Raw genomic sequence first — 22,716 nt, 5'->3', positions numbered from 1 at the left:
TCCTGCCTTTCGGGTCTGGGGAAAGAAATCTGACTGTAACTGCCACAGATAACTACTGCCCAGGTATCTTCTGGGTGGAAGGGGAGTTTTCAGGGCTTTCTTCCAGGCAGGGGAACTATGGCTGTAGGGTTTTGGGGCAGTCAGTGCCAGGCCTGGTGGCTTCTGACCCCCTGGCAGGAGCTAGATAGAGCACCTGGCACAGCTAGGTCAGTTAGAGTCCATCCTTAGGCACATTAGGTTGGTCCCAGGGCTGTAACAGCCCTTGTCTTGTTAGGGTTCTTCTTGCCTTGTGGCTGTGGCATGCTCTTGGCAGGGCAAAGATGGGATCAGGACAGCTTCTCTATCCCAGGAGGTCTTGGGACCTTAGGGGGATGGTTGCTGATGGCCTTTCCATCCTCAGAGGAAGGGAGGACTATATTAGGCTCTTGGCATCCTGCCTGTGTCCCCTAATCTCCAAACCAGAGTCTATGATCATCAATGTCTACTACAGCTGGGCATGTCAAGAAGGACCTGAGGGACTGTGGCAAGAGCCTAGTCCTGTCCCTGGAGCCAAGGCTGGATTGGGCATCTGTGCGACCCTAGCAAGTGCATCAGTCTTTGGGTCTCAGTGTCCACTGTGATGTGTGACATATGACCTGTGACATGACCCATGATACTGCCCATCCAGACTTAGCATTCTGAGGAATCAAATATAGTTCTTCCTGGATGGGAGACTAGGTGACTATAGTAATGTGGTAGTCACATTTGCTCGCTTGGTGTCATTTGCTGAGGTCAGCTGCACCCACCCATCTTGTTATCCTTCATTAAGCCTTTTCATTGTACCCCAGGTGCCAAACCGTGACTCCCACCTCACGACCCAGATATCTCCTCACAAGATCCCTTAGGGTCAATACTAGTGTGGCCCCTGTTTGACCTTGCCTAAAATACGGAATCATAGAGAGGTGGGCTGCAAGCCAGGTACCCCCCAGTTGTTAGTGTGAGAGGCTAAGCTTGCCTAACCCCCAACCTTGTGCTTTGTGGTATTCAAGGCCTGTTCACAAGTCCTGAACAGGCCAGACATACCCAGTGTGCTTCCCTGCCAAAGTGTGAACAAGAATCAGAGACTGCATATGCCAGCCAGGGAGCAGGCTGTGTTGGAGGCAGGGTTGGGGTCAGGGTCACCCGGCCCTTCTCTTGTACCCCTTGGGATGAGAAGCCTCAAAGCCATCATGGCTTCTTTCTATACTGTCTGTCCCCTCTGCCTCAGCCCCTGTGGATACTGAGCCACTTTTTGCATTTGCTTACCAAGGTGTCTGAGCCCCTGAGCATTGAAGAGCTGGGAATGGGATGGGGGACAATGCGGGGGGGGGGGGCATTACCACCTGCAGGGAGTGGCTCCCAGGTGCAGTTTTGGCATGGGGATGTTGCTGTCATGATCCCCTGGGTGGTTTTAGGTGGACACTCCAGTTCCCATCACTAATGTCTTTGTCCTGATCTAGGAAGCATGCTTCAGATGCCACGGGGATAGAACACCAAACCTAGTGCAGAAGAACAGGGATGGGGGCTTTTTCAGATTGGACCATCTGCCTAGGGAGCCCCCTCTGCTTGCAGGAAGCCTGGCATGCTCCTGAGAAAGTCAGTGGGAAAGTCAGCCATGTCATGTGACTCTCCTGTCTCCCTGCAACCCACTCTCTCCTTTTGGGCTCTGTCATCAAGGGGCCTGGGCATGTCATGGTTCCCCTATAGCTAGTCTAAGGCTCTCTGATGCTGGTGCATAGAGAGGAGTTCCTGAGACTCTGGCCAGGGGGAGCGAGGCACTGTGTGGGGGCATACAGTACTTGTGGATGAGCTGCAAGCCTTCCCCCAGCCCCAAGGGCCTTGCCTGCCAGCAGTGGACCAGATGTCTTCTTGGAGGGTGGAAGAGAGCGTCTGTGTGGGTGTCTTCTCGTGATGTGTGGGCTGCTGTGTTTTGAAGGGAGCCAAGCTGATTTTCCTGTTCCATCTTACTGCTGTCCAAAGCTGAAAGTTAAATAAACACAGTCAAGTATTATCATAGGACACAAGAAAAATGAACGTGGTCTCTCTAGGCGGCTCACATCTGGCACGGTTTGGGTCTTTCAGTGCTGTGGGATGAGACAGACATGGTTGGGGTGTGGGGAGACTGTGTGCCCCTTACCCAGTGTCTGGCTCTCTCAGGACTTTCAGGGGGGCTGCAGGCATCTTCCCTTCAGCCTCATTCTTCCCCACCCACAGACTCCTGAGGTCTTGCTTTGGAAAAGACTTCCCACGAGCTTTTCTGAGGCCCAGGTTTTTTGGTCCAGCCTAGATGGATACACAGTTTGTGAAATGGCCTGTGGCCCTGAGCCAAGTCCCGAGCCCTGATACAAGGGGATGACCAAATGTGTCTGTCTTCTTTCCTTTCCCCCAAGGGCTGAGGTAGGTTGGTGGTGAACCACACTCCTGTCTCCCTGCATAGCACCGCATTTGGTTTGCAACTGGGCTGTCATTTTGTTTAAATTGGAGGGTAGGTTCCTGCAGTGCATACAGCACCTCTGATGTCACACTCCTCTCCTTATCTGTGACATGCCCAGCTCTTCTGGGTTTGTATTCATAGTCACATTCATGTCCATCAGTTTGATTCACACTCATTCAACTATTGGAAAGGAAACCATTTCTCTAATTTTAGTTTAAGGTCTCACATACCCCAGTCTGACCTCGAACTTGCTATGTAGCCAAGGCTAGCCTTGAATTTTTGACAATCCTACTTCTGTCTCCAGAGTCCTTGGCTCGTAAGCTTCCACACCCACTCAAGAAAACATTACTTTTTGTGTCTGTTCTAAGAAGCATTAAGAGTTGCTGGGCAGTGGTGGCACAGGCCATTTATCCCAGTACTCGGGAGGCAGAGACAGAGGGATCTCTGTGAGTTTGAGGCCAGACTGGTCTACAGAGTGAGTTCCAGGATAAGAAAAGCTACACAGAGAAACCCTGTCTCAAAAAACCAAAAATTATCATCATCATCATCATCATCATCATCACCACAATCATCTGCAGCAGCAGTAGCAGCAACTACAACAAAGATTAGAAACTAGTGTGAGCAGTGTGTGAAGCGAAGCTAAGAAATGTTTGAAGGAGGGAGTTTGGGGACGGAGTAGTACTATAACACAACATTAATGTGTTGCGCATGTGTGAGCCTGTGTGTGCACGTGTATATCTATGCTTGGTGGAAGTGTGGGAAGCACCCATCACCTAGGAGTTCCCTGCTGAGTGTGTGCTCTTCTCCTTTGGCGTTGATGCCGGATGTAGTGAAGCTTTTCAGGGATCTCATAGATCCTGTGCAGGTTTGGGTGTGGTTATCATTGGGGAGGGGCAAAGGGGCAGAGTGGGGAAGGGGGAGCAGCACACTTGTGTCCGTGAAATCTCTCCTTCCCAAATCAGACTTAATAAAAACACTAACTTCTTAGGTCATGAACCATACTTCTCCCCTGGACCCATGTCCAGTATTTCTGAACATGAAGTGGGAGATATGGCAGGCACACACTCGCTAGCAGTGGCAGCCTTACAGCAGGGACCCCTTAGGTGATGGGCGTTTCCCCCTCTTCCACCAAGCACAGGTATACAGACTTTTGTGGGAGATGTGGAAGGACGGAAGACCAGTGTGCACGTGGCCACTGCTAGCGTTCCACACTTTTCAGAGAGGTCAAACAGTGACGTATTATGTACTTTTCACCACACAATTGGAGAAAGAAGCAATAAGGGAAAAGAGAGAGAGAGAGAGAGAGAGAGAGAGAGAGAGAGAGAGATATGAAGGCAAATCTGTATGCCCCAGTCGATGAAAATATGCCCCCACCTCGTGTGAGCATGCATCATTGTGTGTGTGTGTGTGCGCGCGCGCGTGTGCGCGCGAGCACATCAGTTTCCAATCAGAGCCTCAGTTTCCTCTTTGTGGGTGTTTAAAATAAACCAAATGTATAACAAGGCTTTGACATTCATTCATGGTATGTTAGCATAGAGGCCACGTTGTTAAGGGCTCATAAAAATGTACTAGTCTCTACTTTATTATGCCTTTCTTTAAACAAAAGTTGAAAAAAGAAAAGAGCAGGACTCTCCTCCTTATTATTTATTTATTTATTTATTTAGGCTTAAATTGCTACAGTTCTGAGTGAGTGCAGGTCGCGTGGGGCTGGGTTTCCCGAATGTGCTTGGATCTGTATAGTCCTGGTACTTGCCTTTCCTGGTACACAACTGGCACCTCCTTACAGCCCTGCTTGTGGATGACCTGTGGCCTCTCCATATACTGCTCTGATGCCTTCCATGCTGTCTGTCATCCTTCAGAGGTGGGCAGCTAGCAGGAGAGACCTCCATGCTACCACGAAGAAAACAATGCAGTTATGTTATGTCACGAATGCATGTTTATGGGTGCATGTTGTGAGCCAGTGAGAACACACAGGATGGCTGCATGAGAGGAAATATATTCAGAAGGTGACTAACCAACTACAGCAGGGACTGGTTCAGACAGGAGGGCAGCCACCAGGGCCTGTGCAGTCAGCTCCCCTGGGAGGGGGAACAAAGAGGAATTCTGCTTAGTGTCACCCACTCTCTGGAGACACCAAGCCAAACTCCTTTGCAGGGGTTATTTCTCTTTGTCTTCCAAATGAATGGCTGTTTTATTGCCCTCACTTTACGATGTGGAAATTAAGACTGAAAGAGGTAGAGTTATTGCTTAGGGTCACACTGTAAGGCAGAGGAGAGCTTGTGATTGACTTTCTGGCAAACTCAGACAGCACCTTCTCTGCAAGTCTCGGGACAGAGGAGTCTCAGCTCCACCTTCTCAATCAGCCTCTGTCTTTCTGGGAAGGTGCAGACATTCTGGGAAGCTCAGATAGTAACTGCCCCCACACTTGCCGAGAGAGGGGTGCTGAGAGGCAAGCTTTGAGTTGTGGAGACAGGCCGCGACTCAAATTTAGACTTCATTGCTGGTATAATGTGGCTAACTAACCAAATGCATCCAGATTCTGTTTTTCTCATTGGTAAATTGGGGACCTACATATTAGGGCTCTTGGGAAGACAAAAAGGCTGAGGCAGAGTTCATAATGCAGGGTCAAAAGTCAATGCCCAGTCCTTTTTTTTTTTTTTTTCCCCCTGGTCACTTATAGTACTTCAGTCCAAAGGTGAGAGAAAGCCAAACACATTGACAGTGTATCCTTATAGCCTCAATGGGGCCGAGTCTTTGTTCTAGAAATCCTACTTCGGAGAACTAATCTTAAGAAGAATCATAGTACATTCTCATGGCCAAGTGTAGTGCTTGTGAATGTGTGATGCAGCCTAGATAGTCACTGGCAGTGGGGAACAGGTGAAGTGGCCCAGGTATCTAACAATACGGGACTTGTTAAATTAGTCCCCAAGTCTCCTGTGGCAGGACTCAGCGGGTCATCCTAGCGATGGGCTCCAAATATGATATTGGAAAAAGAGGTTAGCAGTGCTCGCTCATGCTGTGGTCAGAATCCTGCAGAAGCTGCTGCCTTCTTCAGTTACAGGTGTTGCCCCAGCCTTCTGCAAAGTTGTAACAGAGTGTCTTTGCCTGAGAAGTCGCTCTTCTACTTCCTTGATTTTTAACTGTGCCGTATACTCAATACATTGTATACTTATGCAGGTAACTTGTATAAAAGGAAAGCAGGTGCTGATTCTCGGAAACCCTCACAAAAGGGTAGGGGCTCTTGAATTCTCTGCTTAAACTTATCTGACAGTTGCTCACAAGCAAGTCGGGGACAGAGTAGGTTGGGTGAGCTGAGGGAGTGGGCAGGCAGTGATTCTGTGTCCCCTCAGCACCTTGCTGCTGCTTTTTCTGCTCCCAGGGGTTCCCTCCTCTTCTCCAGCCCAGTGCTCAGTGTAAGGATGGGTAAGTTGATACTGACCATGCCTGGAGAATTTATATCACAGGCAGTAATGGCCACTGCAAACCTGAGCCTTTTCCTCCTTGAGAGCCACCCACTGAACACTTCCAGCCAACCGCTGTCTCACCTGCACACGGCTTCCCATATTGCCTTAAGGGGGATTGTAAACTTCTACGAGACACCCAAGAGTTGAACCCTTCTCTTAGGATGTTCCGGAGCTGAGAGTGTGGGTTGGGAGATAGAGGAGTCTTACGGACAGTGGGGTCACACAGAGCAGGACACCGAGAGTGTGATATAGACTTTGGGCTTGTGTTGAGCACCCCCTTCCATCTGGAGCCAGAGCCTCTGCTTACCAGATGTAGGAGAAAAACAAAGGGTTAAGAACCCAAGTCCCAGTTCCATGTCCCCCAGCAATTGCTTAGCCTTACTGACCTACAGAGTGGAGTTTAAAGATGCCCTATTTTATTGGGCTATTAGGGCAGTAGTTTGGATACCTCCAGCACCTGTCAGACTGGCCTAGAGAGGTGCAGATTCCTGAGGCTATCTCAGGGTTGCCCAGGGTGGGGCTCTGTGCTTGTGATGCTGCAGATGTGGCCGCTGTTGCTGGCAATGTTACCCTGGCAGTCATGAGTGTTTTTCCCTCCCAACCCAGAAACGGCGGGTTTATAGAGAATGTAGTCACCTCAGTAGCTTGTTCTGAGGTGGGAAGTCTGGAGCTACAGTATCTAGGCTCTAGCTTGATTGGGTCCTGGCGCACTGCTTTGCTTCTGTGGGACTCTGTTTCACCCTCTGTAAAGGCTTGGGGCGATGGTTCTGGCACAGGGTGTTGCAGAAAGATGGGAGTGGTCTGGAGTTGTGCGATGCTTCCAACCTCACCAGCTAGGGACCAGCACAGAGAAGCAGGTGTGAAGGGCTGCCTGCACCTTCCTCCAGGGCCCTCTCTGATCGAGGTGTAAAAGTCTTAATAAAGGAAACAAATGTTTAGCTTGGTCAGGCCCCAGCCCCTGCTTGGTTGCCTTTGCTTTTTCCTAGTTCTTGGTTCTGTGTCTCATTAGTGTTGGTATGGCACATGGCTCTGCTGTTTGGTTTTCTTTCTGTACTTACCTGAAGCTAGGCTGGACCAGGGTGGAGCAACCAATCAAAAGCTGTTGCTCACAGATTTCTCTCTTCCTGCTTTCTTCTTTTCTTTTTTGCCTGGGAGCTGAAGCCCTACTTGAAAAAAGCTGTACTGTTCCTGGGAGATGTGGTGGCTTCCTGGGGCTCCCTTCCTTGCCAGAAATGGGGTGGGTAAGGGACCCCTGTGTGGAGGGCAGAAGGATGAAGGGGAACAGGTGTTGGATGACTAGTGTGGTGCTGGATACTACTGTGGTCCTTCACGGACTGGCTTTCCCTGCTACTGTGGTCACCTCCATCCTTGTGTGTGTGTGTGCGCGTGCGTGCGTGCACGTGCGCACCTCCTTCCCCACTCCCTCCCCATCACCATAGGCTAACCTGTGGTTCTCCTGTCTCAGCCTCCTGAAGCCTGGGATGACAGGCGTGTACTGCTGTGCCTGACTAGTATGTCTTCATCTTAGAAAATGAGCAGAGAGGATACAGAGCATAGGATGTCAGGTTGAGAGTGACACTCCTGCTTGTTTCTAGGCTTCCCTGAGGGTCTAGCTGGTACAGAGAGACTTGGAGAAGGGTCTGGAAGGAGCCTCTGCTCTGCTGGGTGCTTGGTTTGTTCTTGAACATGGTCATCTTTCTTGGAAGCCTGATTTCAGAGGTGATCACAGGCTGGGCACCTTTGTACAGTTTGGACAAGGAATGCATCATGCTTTTGTGTAGAGGAATGCATAATCTTCCCCCTGAACATCCTCAGCCCTGCACCGTGGCATACTGCTTGGTGAACATAATAGTTTATATTTCAGCTCCCTTTGTTTGGCCTTTCGTACAAGGCACGGCCTGCACATCTACACACAGTAGGCCGGTATCTCAGTTGGTTTATTTATGTGGTGCTGGGGAGCAGCTTCTGGGCTCCCACATACTTGGCGTGTGTCCTGTCTCTGAGCCCCACTCTCAGCCCTGTGGACTTTTCCTTCCTTGAGCAGCCCGGTTCTTCTTTATGTTTGACAGTGAGACTCTGGGCTTTAAAGTAACATCTTGGAGCCTAACCTGGTGTGGGCGACATGGCTTCTCTAAAGAGGAGCTTGTCTGGCTTACCACTTCCTGTGGAAATGGGGGACTCTCAGGAGCCTCTTTGGGGCCAGGATGAGCCTAGCTCCCCTGCTAGGGTAGGGTGGTCCTGGGTTCAGGGGAAACTGAAGGGTGTCTGCTAAGGCTCCAGAACCATGGCCCAGAGTGAAAAGAAAAAAAAAAAAAACTCTCCAAAGGTTCTCAACAGACGTTCTTGACCTTGTTGGCAGGCAGTTGTGGGGAGAACATTTTCCTAGATAATATTTGGTGAAAATGTTCTTTTCCTAAGAAAAATGCCTGACATGCACTGGTGTGCTCTTAGGAGCTAATCTTATCTCTCCTGTCCTCTGGGCTCCTTGTGAGCCCTGGCCTGGGATGGGTGGGTTCTAGAGCTCAGTGGGCTCTGGGCTCAGCCAGCCTTTCTTTTTCCTCTTTCACTTCTTGAAACCATTGCCTTAGCCTGCCTGTGACAACACAGGTCCTTTCTGACTTTGCCACAGCCTGGAGGGAGGGAACGCCCTGTTGAGTTAGCAGGCTGCTGGGCTAGAGGGTGATTTTTCATTCTCCTCACCTCTGCCCCACTTTCTGCATCTTCTTCTGCATCCAGTGTCTTCTCTTCTTGTTGGGAAGGCCTTTCCCTCCGGTGGAGGCCATTGTTCTCCAGTCAGGAACAAACGTCTTACACTGGTGCCCACCTGCTTTAATACAATGATCTGTTATTGAGGTTTGCAGCTCAGAGCCCAGCATGCAAGGGTCCCCGTGTCTGCCTGGTACCTCTGGAGCGGCAAATATACATGACCCAAACTCTGCCTATCCCAGAGGAGGAATTACAGAGACAGCATTTGGTGGACTCACCCATTCCCATGGTTCAGTTAGCCATTGACCCCACAGCTGAGAAAGATTCTGGGCTTCTGATGTCTGAAGCCCTTACAGAGCCTTAGAATTCTTATTAGTACCCAGAGCTACCCTTGGATTGTTGCCACTAGACCGGTGCCCCCTTAGAGGCTTCCCGGTCCTTTTCAGTTCTTTTCTTCTATTATTAAAAATTCTGGTTCACACAAGATGCTGGAACCTCCTGGAATGTCAGAAATGACTGTTCCACTCTGAGTCCATGCTGTTGGGTTATTTCTCAAAGCAGCGTCCCTTGACGATCCAGGGCCTGACTGAGGACAATGCTTACAGACCCCCCAGCTCTTTGTTCTAAGGCAGCCGAAAGTTTCACATACCTCACATCTGCTGAGGTTAAGTCATGTGAGGTGAGTGCCTCAGTGTGGGCCTGGGGCTGCCTTACCAAAGCCGGGTCGGGCTCAGGACAGAGCTCTGTTCCAGCAGGCTGGCATGGGGGGGGGGTGCTAATTCTGTAGGGGCCGGGGCCTTGTTTACCTATTCATTCAGATGTTTATTCTTCCTGCTGTCTGCACTGAGTTAGGCATTGGCATTAGCAGTGAAGAGATGGCGGTCACATGCCCTGTGTTGAGGTAGACTAAAGCTCAAGAGATGAGAGTGGAGGAGGCAGGGCTCTGGAGAACTTGGGCAAGTCCATCCTTCCTGTCCCATAGCCCTTGTATGTGCTTGTTGTATTCCTACTCTTGGACACAGGATCCTGGACATCTCCTGCTTGGATCTGAAATGGAGCTAATTTGTGGGATCAGAAGGGAAACCTGTTGAAGATCTCTGTGAGACAAAATTACCTACCCATAGTGCCTGTTGCCACCAGAGGTTACTGATGGGAGAGGAGGGGGAGAGACTGTGGTCTTCCAACAGGTGACCGATCTTATTTATGCAAACGTCCCGGAAAATGTGGGACTGTAGAATCTCTGGGGCTCCTCACAAAGGGGCTTCCTACAGGAGACTGGCCTGGGGCTGCATCATGTGTCCTGTCTGTGAATTCAGCTCCTAGTTCCTTCTGCTTGTATACTTGCCTTCTGGGAGCTTCATGTTCCCTCCTGCTCCTGGGGATGTATGCAAGGGCGAGGTGGAGATAGCTCCCATTGCACCAGCCTGTTTCTGTGCCAGACGAGTGCTGCCCCATGCTCTCATGCTGTGTTCCTTACAGATGCCCCCGAAACTGGATTCTGGGAATGGCTAGAGGTCTTGGTTCTAGTGATATTAGATCTTATAAACATGTTTCCAGGGAGGTCTCTAGAAAGCATCACTCCGGGATTGTGGGAAGTCCCTGTGGTATGCTGCTAAGCTCTGGTCTTTCACTGATTGGTCATTCCCAACATACTTAGCCCTCATGGGTCCTTTGTGCCTTTGCAACAGAATTCTAGTTTAAGGATATGGGGCTAATATCCTGGGGCCCTTGGGGCCCCAGAGGGTAGTCCTCAGTTCCCCAGTACCTAGTATAATCTCTTTTCTGTGCCTGCTGTCCTTGTTGGTTGTTGGGAATGCAAACTGGACTGCAGAGCCTGGTCAGGTAGGAAACCCTCTTCATTCTCACAGATTTGGATAGTACAGAGCCTTAAGTGGACAGGTAGGGCCTTTCTTCTTCTCATCAAGAATGTAGAAAGGCAGGGTGGAGAGATGGCTCAGCGGTTAAGAACACTGATTGCACTCCCAGGGGTCCTCAGTTCAATTCCCAGCAACTACATGGTGGCTCACCACCATCTGTAATAGGCATCCGATGTGTGTCTTCTGGAGTGCCTGAAGACAGTGACAGTATACTCACATACATGAAATCAATCAATCAATCTTTAAAAAAGAAGGATATATAAAGGCGTATGCTCATACTTTCAAAAGGCAGAATGTGGGCCAGGGCTGGCATGGGGGAGAGGGGGATGTTCAGTGCCAGCAACTGTGAGAAAACACATTCATGTTCCAGGCGCAAGGACAACTGGCATATGGGCCCCTCATTGAGAGAGGGTTGTGGTCAGGGCCACTGTACACACCTCAGGAAGCATGCACCGTGGCCTGCTAACTCTGACCTTTCTCACTAGCGATACTGGGCCACTCTCTTCTTCCTACCTCTATAGTCCTGTGTCTTCAGGAAAGAGCAGTCCTAGGTCCCTTGCCCCACAAGGTAACCCCCCCCCCCCCAAAAAAAAGGAGATGCACTCACATTTGCTTTCTTTTATGGCTGATGCTGGCTTTTCTTGTGCCCATCCTTCAGGTCAGGGGCTTGGGAACTCAACAGCCTTGAGTGGATTTGAGGACAGGGCTGGTGAGGACCACAGCCAGCCCACTCCCTCTTCTCACTGGGTGACACTCAGCATACTGTCTCCTTTGACTTTGAGCTGGCTAGGATTCTAGAAGTGCTCTTGGCGTGGTGGTTTATAGGGGACCTCTTTTTTCATGGACTACCTTGCGTTGGGGCCTGACACTGGCACAGGCTCTCATTAACTGTGAGATTTTGGGTGCTCCCCAGCCGAGGAGCACTGAGAACAGTGGGCACCCAGCTTTTCCAGTTATAATATCAAGGGCAGAGAGGTGGGTGGCTCAGGTCCCTTCAGCTTGCACGTGTGCAGAGCTGCAGAGTTGCAGAGGCGCAGAGCCTGTTAAATCTGAAAAACATGTGTGCACATTTTTGGCTTAAACAAAGTTCCATTTACAAAGTCCATAACCCAGCTTTAATATTATTATGTGCTCCAGACTGGGACTGGTTCCAGGCTGAGAGTGCTATTATGCTGTATAGTGTTTCTCCCCTGTTCCCCACCAGCCTGGTCTCAAGTGCTGGGGTCTGGGGTAGGGGAGACTCCATCCCTGTCAAGCCTCATTCTGTGGGGTCCCGGCTCAAGTGGGGGAAGGTGAGTTCCCTTGCCTCGTTGCCAGCCAATGAGATGCAGTGATTCTATCTGCTGGGCTGGGGAGAGCAGCGCCTTTGTGTGTCCAGAGGTCTGTCTGCAGGTTATGACTCCAAGTGTAGAACTATCCCATCCTCTGAGGGCTACTATGCCTGCTCCTTACCACTGTCAAGGTGGCCTTGTATCTCAGTGATAGGCAATGTGGGCTTTGATAGGGGAAAATGCCTGCAAGATTAGGGACTGTTTTGAGTTTTGACTCATTTCTGTGGGTAGCAGATGTTTTGTTCATGAGTGGAAACTATATACTAATGATTGCAGCACTGAATAGAAAAAGCTTCTGATGTGTCTGTCTGAAGGCAGTGCTGGGATTGATTTGTGATGTCTGCCAGGATGCAGGGCTGTGGAAACATAGTGGAGACAGTATTTACCTGCCATTCATGTTTGATTCTTTTTATTATTTATAATCTGTGTGTGTGTGTGCACAAGCGTGCATGTGTATGTGTAGGACAAAGGACAACGTTGGGTGTTGGTCCTTGTCATTTATCTTGTTTGAGACAGGATCTCTTGTTTACCATTGTGTATACCAGGGTACCAGACCTATGAGCTTCTGGAAAGTCCCATCTTCACCTCCAATCTCATAAAAGCACCTGGATTAGAAAGCTATGGTGTCCAGCTTTGTGTGGGTTCTGGGGACTCGAACTCAGGTCCTCATGCTTGCATGGTAGTACTTTACTCACTGAACATGCTCCTGTGCTTTATTCTGATCACTATTTCATGTCTGTGATACCAACAAAAGCCACCTTGTTGGAGGTTTTGTGCCCCACCCTCCCCATGGTGGGTAGCATATAAATACCCCCGCAGGGCTCCCATCTTCTCTGACCTGTGTCTTACCCCATGACCTGTGTGTGCAGCTTCCAAACTCACAGCCCTTCTTTCTTCTCTTCCAGTTGAAGAGGGGGAGGCCTCGGACTTCTCGCTGGCCTGGGATTCCTCTGTGGCAGCAGCAGGTAAGTGCCAAGGGGCTGGTGGAGCATTGCTGGGGGTTTTGGGGTATGGCCCAGGGAGTCAGAAAGCCACTCAGCTGGTTATGGAAATGGTATTCTTTCTTCTTGTTGCATTCCTGTGTCTAGTCCAGACTTCCCCATGCAACACGATTATATATCTATTCCATATGGCCAGTGAAACTCATTCCATATGGAGACAAGTACACCCTTCTCCTCCCAAGGGCCATGGTTCCATCCTCTGGGTTAGATGGATGGCGAGTCCTCTCAATGCAAGGCTTTGGCATCTTTAACTCTGACTGCCACTAAGTTCTTACCAAATACATTGAATAGAAGCTACTTCAATAGCGTGACACTCCAATAAAACCCAGCATTCCTGTACTTCTGCCCCTGGGATGGGCTGTCAGACCTGGCTCTGCCTTCAGGGGGAGATAACAGGGGAGCAAGCTTGGGCTTGTGATGTGTATAGCACTGTGGGGTGCTGGGTGACATGGCCATGGGGGAGGCTTGGGTTTTCTACTTCAGGACTTTCTCCTCTTGCAGCTATAAGAAGTGGCTGATGAGTAAGAACTGGTAACCCTCTCTGTGGCCCTTACGGCTGGAGATTGAACCTGGCTTTGGCAGCCTGGAGCTCTGGAATGGCGTTTCTACTTTCAGCCAGAACCTCCCGTTGTGCTGGGTCTTAGTTTTCTGTCTGGCAGGTGACAGGCTTCCTTTCCGTGTCCCTCTCAGCCATTTCATGCCAGGTGTATGTGTCCCTGGATTCTGAGCAGTCACCTTCAGAGTCATGGGGCGCCCAAGACCTGGTCAGCCGGATGAGTCCCATCAGATAATCACAATCCCGTCCTCTCTTTTTGCTGTGGAAACTGAGGCAAGAGGGTGTAATGTTGGACATGTGTTTCAGTTCTGTATACATTTGACATCAATGACTGCACATCTAATTTGTGACTTTGTAGACATACATGGCTTATGACACAGCCCACTTAACTAAAGAAACCGAGTTTACAAAAAACATTTTGTGTAACAGCGTATAATACTCAGTGAAACCCTTTTGAAAGTGTGCATGGTGTGTGTGTGTGGGCATGTAGTGCAGGGGCCATGTTGTAGTTGTATGTTTGTATGTGTGTCGGTCAGAGGACAGTTTTGTGGAGTTGGCTCTTTTTTTTTTTTTTTTAGAGAAGTGGTTCTCAACCTTCCCAATGCTGCAACCCTCTGGTGCAATTCCTCATGATGTGGTGACCCTTAACCATAAAATTATTTTTGTTGCTACTTCATAACTATAATTTTGCTACTGTTATGAATCATAATGTAAATATCAGTGTTTTCTGATGGTGTTTGGTGACCCCTGTGAAAGGGTGCTTGACCCCCAAAGTGTTGCAACCCACAGAGTGAGAACCGCTGCTTTATGCCTTCGTGTAGGTTCTGGAGGTCAAAAGCAGATCTGAGGCTTGTGTGGAAGGCACGTTTTCCCACTGAGCCATCTCATTGGTGCCCCAGCAAAAAAATTCTTGAAGATGGTTTCTAAATAACTGAACACTGAAGGATGTAACAGACTGAATAGGAGAGTTGGGGATTGGCCCTTGATCCTCGGTCCCCCGTTTCTGGCTTGGTGTCTTCCCAGAAGCTCTGAGTGTTGTTCGGAGCTCACAGAGTCTTGGATGATATGGATGTAGGATCTGTTATGTCTGTGAATGGTCTGTTACCCTGGCCCTTGGTGACAGAGTCTCCCTCCATGGGGGAGACTTGTTGGAAGCCTGAGCAATGGAGATGCTCCAGTTCTAGGGAAGCAGAGGCAAGACCATGGGTCAGTGCTGGACAGGTGGGATGGGCTGTCCTGTCTGCCTTTGTCCTGGAGAGGCGTATCCCCTGTGGCTGCTGAAATACAGTAAGACTGACCCGGGCATGGTTGAGCATGCTTATAATCCTAGCATTTAGTAAGCAGAAGCAAGTGGATCTCTGTGTGTAAGTTCAACGTTGGCTACATGGTGAGTTCTAGGACAGCCAGGGGTATGTAGAGAGACTCTATCCATCCATCCATCCATCCATCCATGTTCAGTTCCCATGTGTGGGTAGGTGAACTAAGGCTGGGCCAGCTTCTAAGAGGGACCTGCTGTAGCCAAGCCTCTGATGGAGGAAGACTGTCTTCACTCCCATGATAGAAAACAGTGGTGGGGTATGTGGGAAGTGGTAAGCTGTCAGGTGGTGAGGCATCCTCTGCTATGCAGGAGGCATGGCTGACATCCGCTGTGCTCTGGGCCACCTACATTTCTGTGCCTCCGCAGTGTGCTGGCCAGTCTCTGGCCTCCCTGTGCTCCCAGGAGTGGTGGGAGTTGTCAGACTTTCCAGTTTCCATTCAAGAGCGGAGCATGCACCTCACACCCTTTGATTCACTTCTGACCCCAAGGAGCCCATGACACCCTTGCTCTGTGGTTCCAGAGAACTTGAGGCCACCAGCTCATTAATGTGGACAGGCAAGAGCTGGTGTGGACCACTTTGCTGCCTTCTGCTGCGCTGGGATGAGTTTGAATCTCCTTCCCAGTTCTGTCTGACTTGGGGCATGGAAGAACTTGAAGGCACTGAGTGAGGCTTGTGAGGTGGCGCTAACCTTGGGACAGGGTGATGGCAATGTGGCAGGCAGCCCCTGTGTGTGGGTGATGACACATGTGTTAGTCATGTAACTTAGTGTGTCAGTTACAGGGGACACTTTACCCTTTGGGTCATTGTGATAGCTCTGTGGGGTGACACTCTGTCCAGTGGCAGTACTGTCATTTTTCTGTCGGATGGTTATGGGGCATTTGAGGAGGATAGGACCAGGCTCAGATGAAGCCACATTGTCTAGTAATTTTCATTAAACTGAGAAGATGCCACTTGGCTATACCAGCAAATGGAGATGGGGGTCACTGAGGATTATGGGGAGCGGATCTGTCTAGCTACCCTTGACAAGTTAATGAGATTTGCTGCTCTTGTTTGCCAGATGGGGTAGGGCTGGGGTCCTGGTGATTCCCTTAAAGCTGCTGAGTAGTGCGGTGGCCAGAGTGCTATGGAGCAGAGACTTGAACACTGGCATTTCTATAGCCAGAGTAGGCAACCTACCCTGTGTCTATCTAGCAGGGAGGCTGAGAACCAGATGCACTTGAAAGTGGCACTCTGGCCTCCTCTGTCCCCCACTAAACGGGCCCTGTAGCTATCCCAGGTCCTTGATCTGAGACTCAATAACAAAGGAAAAGCTGGCTGTGCCTGGCAAGGAAGGAAGGAAAAGAGAGATAGTGTTCTCCAACCTGATGAGGGGCTACCTTCGACTGGCAAGCACAGGGCTGCTGAGGGGCAGAGCCCTGGGAAGGTTCTCTGTTCAGAGTTGAGGTGGGGGCTCAGCTGTGTAGGGTTTTAAGTGAATGGTTTCTTATGTGATTATGATTCTTGGGGTTGAGGGAGAGAGAGAGAGAGAAAGAGAGAGTGGGGGAGAGAATGTATGTGTGTGTGTGTGCTGTGTGTGCACACACTTGTGCATATGATCTGCAGTTGATATCTGGTGTTTTTATCAACCTCTCTTCACCTTATATATTGAAGCAGAGCCTCTCTCTGGAGTTCAGTTTTGATTAGTCTGGGCATACAGCTTGCTCTGAAGATTTTGTCTCCCCCTTGTGAGTGCTGGGATTACAGAATTGTTGCCAAGCCCATCTGGCTTTTACCTGGGTTGTGGGGATCCAAATTTGGGTCCTAAGGCTTGTGGGGGCGCTTTACTAGACGAGACATCTCTCGGGGCTGAGACTGTGATTTTTCATACCCACAAGACTCAGGAGGTAAGGTGGTAGTAGTGGGATGTGTGTGAGGTGTGTTGTATATGTATGTGGTGTATGCTTGTGCAGGGTGTGTATGTAGCAAGTGTTTGTGTCTAAGTGTGTGGGATATGGACCTGTGTGTGTCTGTGATGTGTTTGTGATACATATAGAATATGTGTGTACTTGTGTGGGCTGTGTTTATGTAGTGTGTATTTACTGAGTGTGGTATATAGTGTATGTGGGGGGCTTCGCGTGAGATCTGCACATAGAGTGTACATGAGGGTGTGGGTCTGTGCTTGTGGTGTGTGTGTATGTAGACTGTGTATGGACTGTTTTTATTGTGTGTGAGACTTTGTTAATGTAGAGGCTATGTGTAGGGGCTATATGTGTAAGTATATGGTGTGTGTGTGTATGTGTGTGTGTTTGTAGCTGTTTGTGATGTGGGGACTCTGTAGTGTCTATGTGAGCTATGTGTGTATAGTGTATGTGTGTATAGTGTATGCCGGCTATGTATATCTGGTATGTATGGATTATGTATTATACACACATATATATATGGTATATGAATATATAATATGTGTTTGAGCTGTGTCTTGTGTGGAGCTATGTATATATGGTATGTGCGGGCTCTGTGTGCGCGTACGTGTGTGTGTGTGTGTGTGTGTGTGTGTGCGTGTGTTATTTTAAGAGAAGTTTTAATCTCTGAAGAAGTTCTGAATCTGTTTTGAACCTCAGTTGGCTCTGAGCACCCACAATGCAGTGGAGTCTTTTCCCTAAGCCAAGACATTCTGTATATGATTGCAGGGGGCAGAGTGTGGCCTCGGCTGCACTTGCTTGCCTGCTTGAGGTGTGGGCTCCTTAGGAAGGTAGATGATCTTTACTAATGGGAAAGGCTTCTGGGAGCCACAGCCAGAGGCCCCCCCCCAATCCTTGAGGCCACAACGAGTGGCCTTTTTATCTTCCAGAATCTTAGGGGACACAACCCAAGGCTCCACTTCTCCCTAGACTTCTAGATGACTACCCCAGAGACCCTCTACTTGTCCAGACTCCTAGGTGACACACCCAGCTCTCCTCCTCTTCCCCCAGGACTCCTGGGGGCTCAACAATTGAACATGTGACATGATACAGGCCCTGCTGAAAGCAGCTGTCACCCAGCTGCTTACTGCTGCAGAGTACTGGGCCTGGAATTACCCCGTCATCCGAGATCTGCAGAGAGAACACAAGAGAGTTCAGTTTTAGATAAAACTGGTAGGTGGTTTTTTTTTTTTTTTTTTTTTTTTTTTTTTTTTTTTTTTTTTTTTTTTAAATAGCAAGTCAGTTTTAAAAGCAGCTTTGAGATCAATTCAGTCACTTCCAGAGGCCTTTTGTGGTTCTCCTCACATTCAGAGATGTGTGGGACCATTGTCATAGTTGGGTAAAATTCACCCCCTAAAGAAGCCTTTTACCTCTATAACTATTTTCCTTCTCTTCCAACCCCCATGTTCTGGGCAGAGTCTCAGCTGCCTTCCGTTCCACTAGATTTCCCTGCTCTGGACATTGTTTGTAGTTGTTGATTCCTGGAGAGTGTTGACTGACTGGATCCACAGCTTAGAAGGTATCGCCTGCATCCCCCAGGACAGACTTGAATCCCCAGTCTAGATGGAAATCCTTTTGTTTATTGTCCCTGTGCTGATGGGCTCTTGTGGGGTGCTCACATCTTTGGTTGCTGTGCACAGTGCTGCCGTGAATTGTCTTGTGCAAGTTCCTGTTTGAACACCTGTGTTCAGCTCCAGGGGTGGAGTGGCCAGGTCCTACAGTAGCATGGAATTGAACTTCGTGGGGTGAGGTGCCTGGACTGTTCTGCACCGCCGCTGCACCCTTTCATATTCTGGGCAGCGGGGTGAGAGGGCTTCCCCCCTCCATGGCCTTTACAGCTCTCCTAGTAGGGGAGAAGGAACGTGTTTCATTTTGAACAACTTGTACTTTGAAAATTGTTCTGGTTGAGGAAACTCCTTGTATCAGCCGTTCATAGGGGCCTGGTCATCGGTAAGAAGGCTGTGTGTGTGTGTGTGTGTGTGTGTGTGTGTGTGTGTGTGTGTGTGTGTTGGCAATAGCTTTACCAAGGGGCATTTCACTGGCTTGCCTTCAAGGCTCCAGCCTTGAACCTATCTTCCTGCCTGTACCCTCCCTTCCTCCTGTCTTCCTGTCCATCCAGTATGAGTGGGATCCCATTTCCCCCTCCAGGGTCCCTCTTTCTTCTGACACTTTAGAAAGTTCTGGTCAGGACATACGTGGTTCTGTGTAAGACGGAGAAGACAGTCAAGCTCATGCCTCTTTGTCCCCATATGTTACTGATCTGACAGAGACAGGTGTTCACTTTCCTGTCCCTTGTCTAGCCTTGGTATCATGGATGATGCCCTCTCCTAGCTGGGTTTAGGGACCATGTGGCTTTCTTCCAACATGGCTACTGTGCACGGAGGCATGGGGATTTAGAGGGACGGGAGTCCGGAGGGCTGACTATATGGGTTGGAGTTGGGTTCGACACGGTGAACCTGTTGATTAATGTTCCTTACCTGCCAGGGCAGACTAGTAGATTTATTTCTGGCTTAGTGACGCACTCTGTGGTTTGTAACAGTCACTGTAATCAGTTGTCATACTGGCCCAGACTATGGATGCTCCTCTGTGGTCAGAGGGAGAGACCTTCTGGCCAGGTGATTGGTCATTGCTGCTAGAATCCATCACTGCTATAGTAGATGCCTCTTGGAGTCAGATCTCATCAGCTTTGTATAAATAGATTTTTAAAAAAACAAAGAAAGAAGCACAGAGACACTTCTGATTGCTTCCAGGTCACACAGCCGAAACCAGCAGATCAGGGATTTGAATTCAGGCAACTCGTGCATAAACGGCACAGCTCACCCACAGAAGTCAGACCGGTCGTTGAGACTGCTCTTTCCTTGCAGAAAGGCCAGTGGCAGGTTGGCACTGGCATGGGGTCAGGGAAGAGTCCAGCTGGAGCTCTCTAACCTTTGCTGCTGCCTGGAAAATGCCTACCTGAAGACCTTTACTCCTGCCAAAGTCGAGACACTGTGACCAAGCTTTCTATTACCATTAAGTGTGGGGCGTGGTGGTGGTGGTGGTGGTGGTGGTGGTGCTAGGTCACAGGACTGTGGTGGCAGGGACCTGCTTGGCAGCCAGGTTAACACTAGGAGCTGGGTATCTATTCTGGGCTTTTGGGGAACAACACCTAAAACTTGTTTTCCTTTATTGGTTCTGGTTAGGGCTAGGCTGTGGTCAGCCCCCACTTCCTGCAGCTTGGGCTAGTCCAGAAGAGTGGACCTCCTGGTGTGGGGAGTGGAAGCCACCACCCTGGTCCTGTTTGGTCAGAATGCTTACTGACTACTTGTTATTCCAGGGGCTTCCCAGAGACTCTGCTGCAGGCCCCACCCCCACCCCAGCATTTCCATTCTTGTTGCTACCTTTCCAGACCTTTCTCAGCAGCAGCTCCTTTATATCCTGGACCTTTGACCTAGATGAAGGCAGGGTGCATGTGATAGTGGACCAACTCCATTGTCATCCCCAGTAAACAGAACCTCAAGGACTCCCAGAAGCTTGGCTCTGTGGTTGAGGCAGGGTGTAGGTATTGGGCTTCAGATGTCAGGCGTGGGGCGGTTCCCGGTGCTTTCAGGTGTGCTCTTAGCTGACGAACCCCCTCTCGCCCTCCAGCTTCTCAAGGGCTAAGATGACTACAGTACACCACCACACTCAGGTCCACTTTTCCCTTCAGTTATCATTCCAAGGGAGTCGAGACTGACACCCCCCTTTCTCCCCGCTTTCCCATATGGTCCCTCTCCTTGAGTGTCTTACTCTGAGTTCCTCCCTGTTCCTCTGGCACTAGCTGGGAGTCCCCTTGCTACGTCCCATGGTGGATGCTATGCCAGGGCCCTGTGACTCCAGGCTGCACTAGAGAGTGTTGTCCACCTTTTGTGCTCTATCGCCCTCCCCTTGTCTTCTTGATGAGGACCAGGGGACATTTTCAAGGAAAAGGAAAGTCTCAGTAAAGAGATGTAGAATTTCCTAGCATTTTAAAGACTTGTGAAATGCGTTTTTATACAGGGCCAGCTGGGGAGTTTCTCATTAGCTCGGCTGGGGAGTCTGTGGGGAGTTGGGCTAAGTGGAGCCAGGCAGGCTGGGTAGGAAGACATGGTGGCCCTGAGCTCACCAGGGGAGCATGGTGGGCATGCGTCAGCTGGTTGGCTGGAAGGCCCCCTAGCTGAGCTGGCCCGAGCTGGGCCTTTGTTAGACCTGCTTCTCGACAGCACGGGGGACCTCAGAAGCCTTCAGGTGATGACTGGAGCTGAGAGGGGGCCACTCTGTTACCATGGTGAGCAGTCCACGAGGTAGGGCATCTGCCATGTGTGCATACAGGCACAGACATGTGTGTGTTTGCCTGCCTTGTGTGTGCGTGTGTGTGTGTGTATATATCCAGTTTTCTGCTGCCCTGGCTCAGAGCCCTGACAGATCCCATTGTCTCTGTGCCCCTTTCTAGGCCTGGGCAGACATGGAGTAGCTCTCCTCCATCAGAGGATGTGGTACTTCTTAGCTTCTTGGCTCCCTTTTCCTCAGGCTCCCATCAGCCTTGGCTCCTGTTGGGCCACACTTGGCAGTGCTTCCTCTCTGATGTGTCTGTGTGCACATTAGTGTGCAGAGCTTAGGCATCTGTGTGCATGCATGTGCTGGTAGCCAGGCATGCTAGAGCTTGGGCACAGGGTGGGAACCTGAGAACTGCTTCTTTTCTGTGCTTCCTCCTCTCTGGTGTTTCACCTCCATGGCGTGGGCTTGATTTGCTCAGTTCCACTCTCTCAGGCTAGTGCTCAGCCAGTGCTCTCCTGCTGGCCCCTGGACTCAGATCTGTCTGTCTTGGCAAGGTCAGTGTGCAGTACCCCACTTGGTGATGTCAGGGGATGACATCAGAGGATGTGTGTTGGGGGCGGGGTTATGATTCTGCTTTGCTCAAGCTCAGGTGACTAACAGGAAAGCATCACCTTATGCCATTCCGCCGTCCCAAAGGCCTGCCAACCCTGCAGAGGGACAGAAGTCTGTAGTTCTTTGGTGACTTTCAGCCTGGTCATTAAACATGACTAGCCCTCTAGGGCTGTGTGGAGGATGGGTAGTGTTGGTGCATTTATGGGTCGTTTCCCAGCCTGTGCATCCTGGATCGGTTTATGCCATCACTGTCTGAACATGAACATGTGAGAAACATGGTGTCCTTGTCAAAATGCTGGCTGCAGCTTGTCAGGTCCAGACATGCATGAGATGCTGTAACTGTGACACTGGCATGGAGATGCCACTGGGCCACCCTGGTTCCTATTCTCCAGCCTCTTCTCCTACTGGGACCTCCTTCAGTGTCACTCTTGTTTATCTTTTGAAGGCGCCTAAGCCACACCTGGTAAGCTTCCCAGGATGACTCTGCTATGGTGTCTTGCCTTTCCTCAGTGGCTGTGGAACCAGCCTCCTGCTTCCTGTTTCTGCCCTTACAGTCTCTGCTGATAAGAGCTCTCCGCTGTACTCTGGTCACTCCCATTCTCTGGCCCCCCAGACCTCAGCCTAGGCACAGCAACTGGTAGGAAGCTAACAGTGTTTGCTGAGGTCCAGGGCAGCACTGCTTCCTGTTTGGTATTTGCCCTGGGCACTTTGAGGCCCAGTTTTTGTCCTCTTTGATAAGAACAATGTCTGGGTTGGAATCTAGCTACTCACCAGCTGTGTGACTTTTGAGTTACTCTGTCTCTCTGAGGCCCTTTCACTTCCTCATCTAATGTGGGAAGGCAGTGAAGGTTCAGGAGGGACTCTGTGTACAGTGCTTGGTCCCCAGGGGCTCCTGTCCTCTGTGCCTTTCCTCTTGCTGTGGACCATACAAGGAAAAGCATGTGTTGGGACCTTAGCTCTGAGCTTGGGGCTGAGGTAGCAGAGAGGCTCAGATCACCCCCCATCACCACAGGAGGGTCCCCCCCATTATAGCAGCACCCCCACCCCGAGTCTCACCCTTGTTCCCAGGCAGGCCTCAGAACTATCGATGCTCATGTCAACCCTGCTTGGGATTATGGCTTTTTCTTAGGCGGATCATGGGGTGCCTTTGTATGAGGCCAGAATCTTGTTCTTAAGACAGAACCCT

The 22,716-nt window shown here is 50.1% G+C and overlaps 1 protein-coding gene across 2 annotated transcripts in view; it reads left to right on the top strand.

Moving 5' to 3' along the window:
* Positions 1-22,716, top strand: part of Znf423 (zinc finger protein 423) — a 297,120-nt gene that overhangs the window by 42,659 nt on the left and 231,745 nt on the right. For both annotated transcript variants that reach the window (XM_076915562.1, XM_034522804.2), the window contains exon 2: positions 12,736-12,795. In XM_076915562.1, coding sequence (XP_076771677.1) covers positions 12,736-12,795 — 60 coding nt within the window. The remainder of the gene's footprint in view (positions 1-12,735; positions 12,796-22,716) is intronic.

The sequence above is a fragment of the Arvicanthis niloticus genome, chromosome 18 (genome assembly GCF_011762505.2).
Source record: "Arvicanthis niloticus isolate mArvNil1 chromosome 18, mArvNil1.pat.X, whole genome shotgun sequence".
NCBI classification, from domain to species: Eukaryota; Metazoa; Chordata; class Mammalia; order Rodentia; family Muridae; genus Arvicanthis; species Arvicanthis niloticus.
Note: the sequence above shows the minus strand (reverse complement) of the source record. Positions and strands in the feature narration are given on the sequence as shown.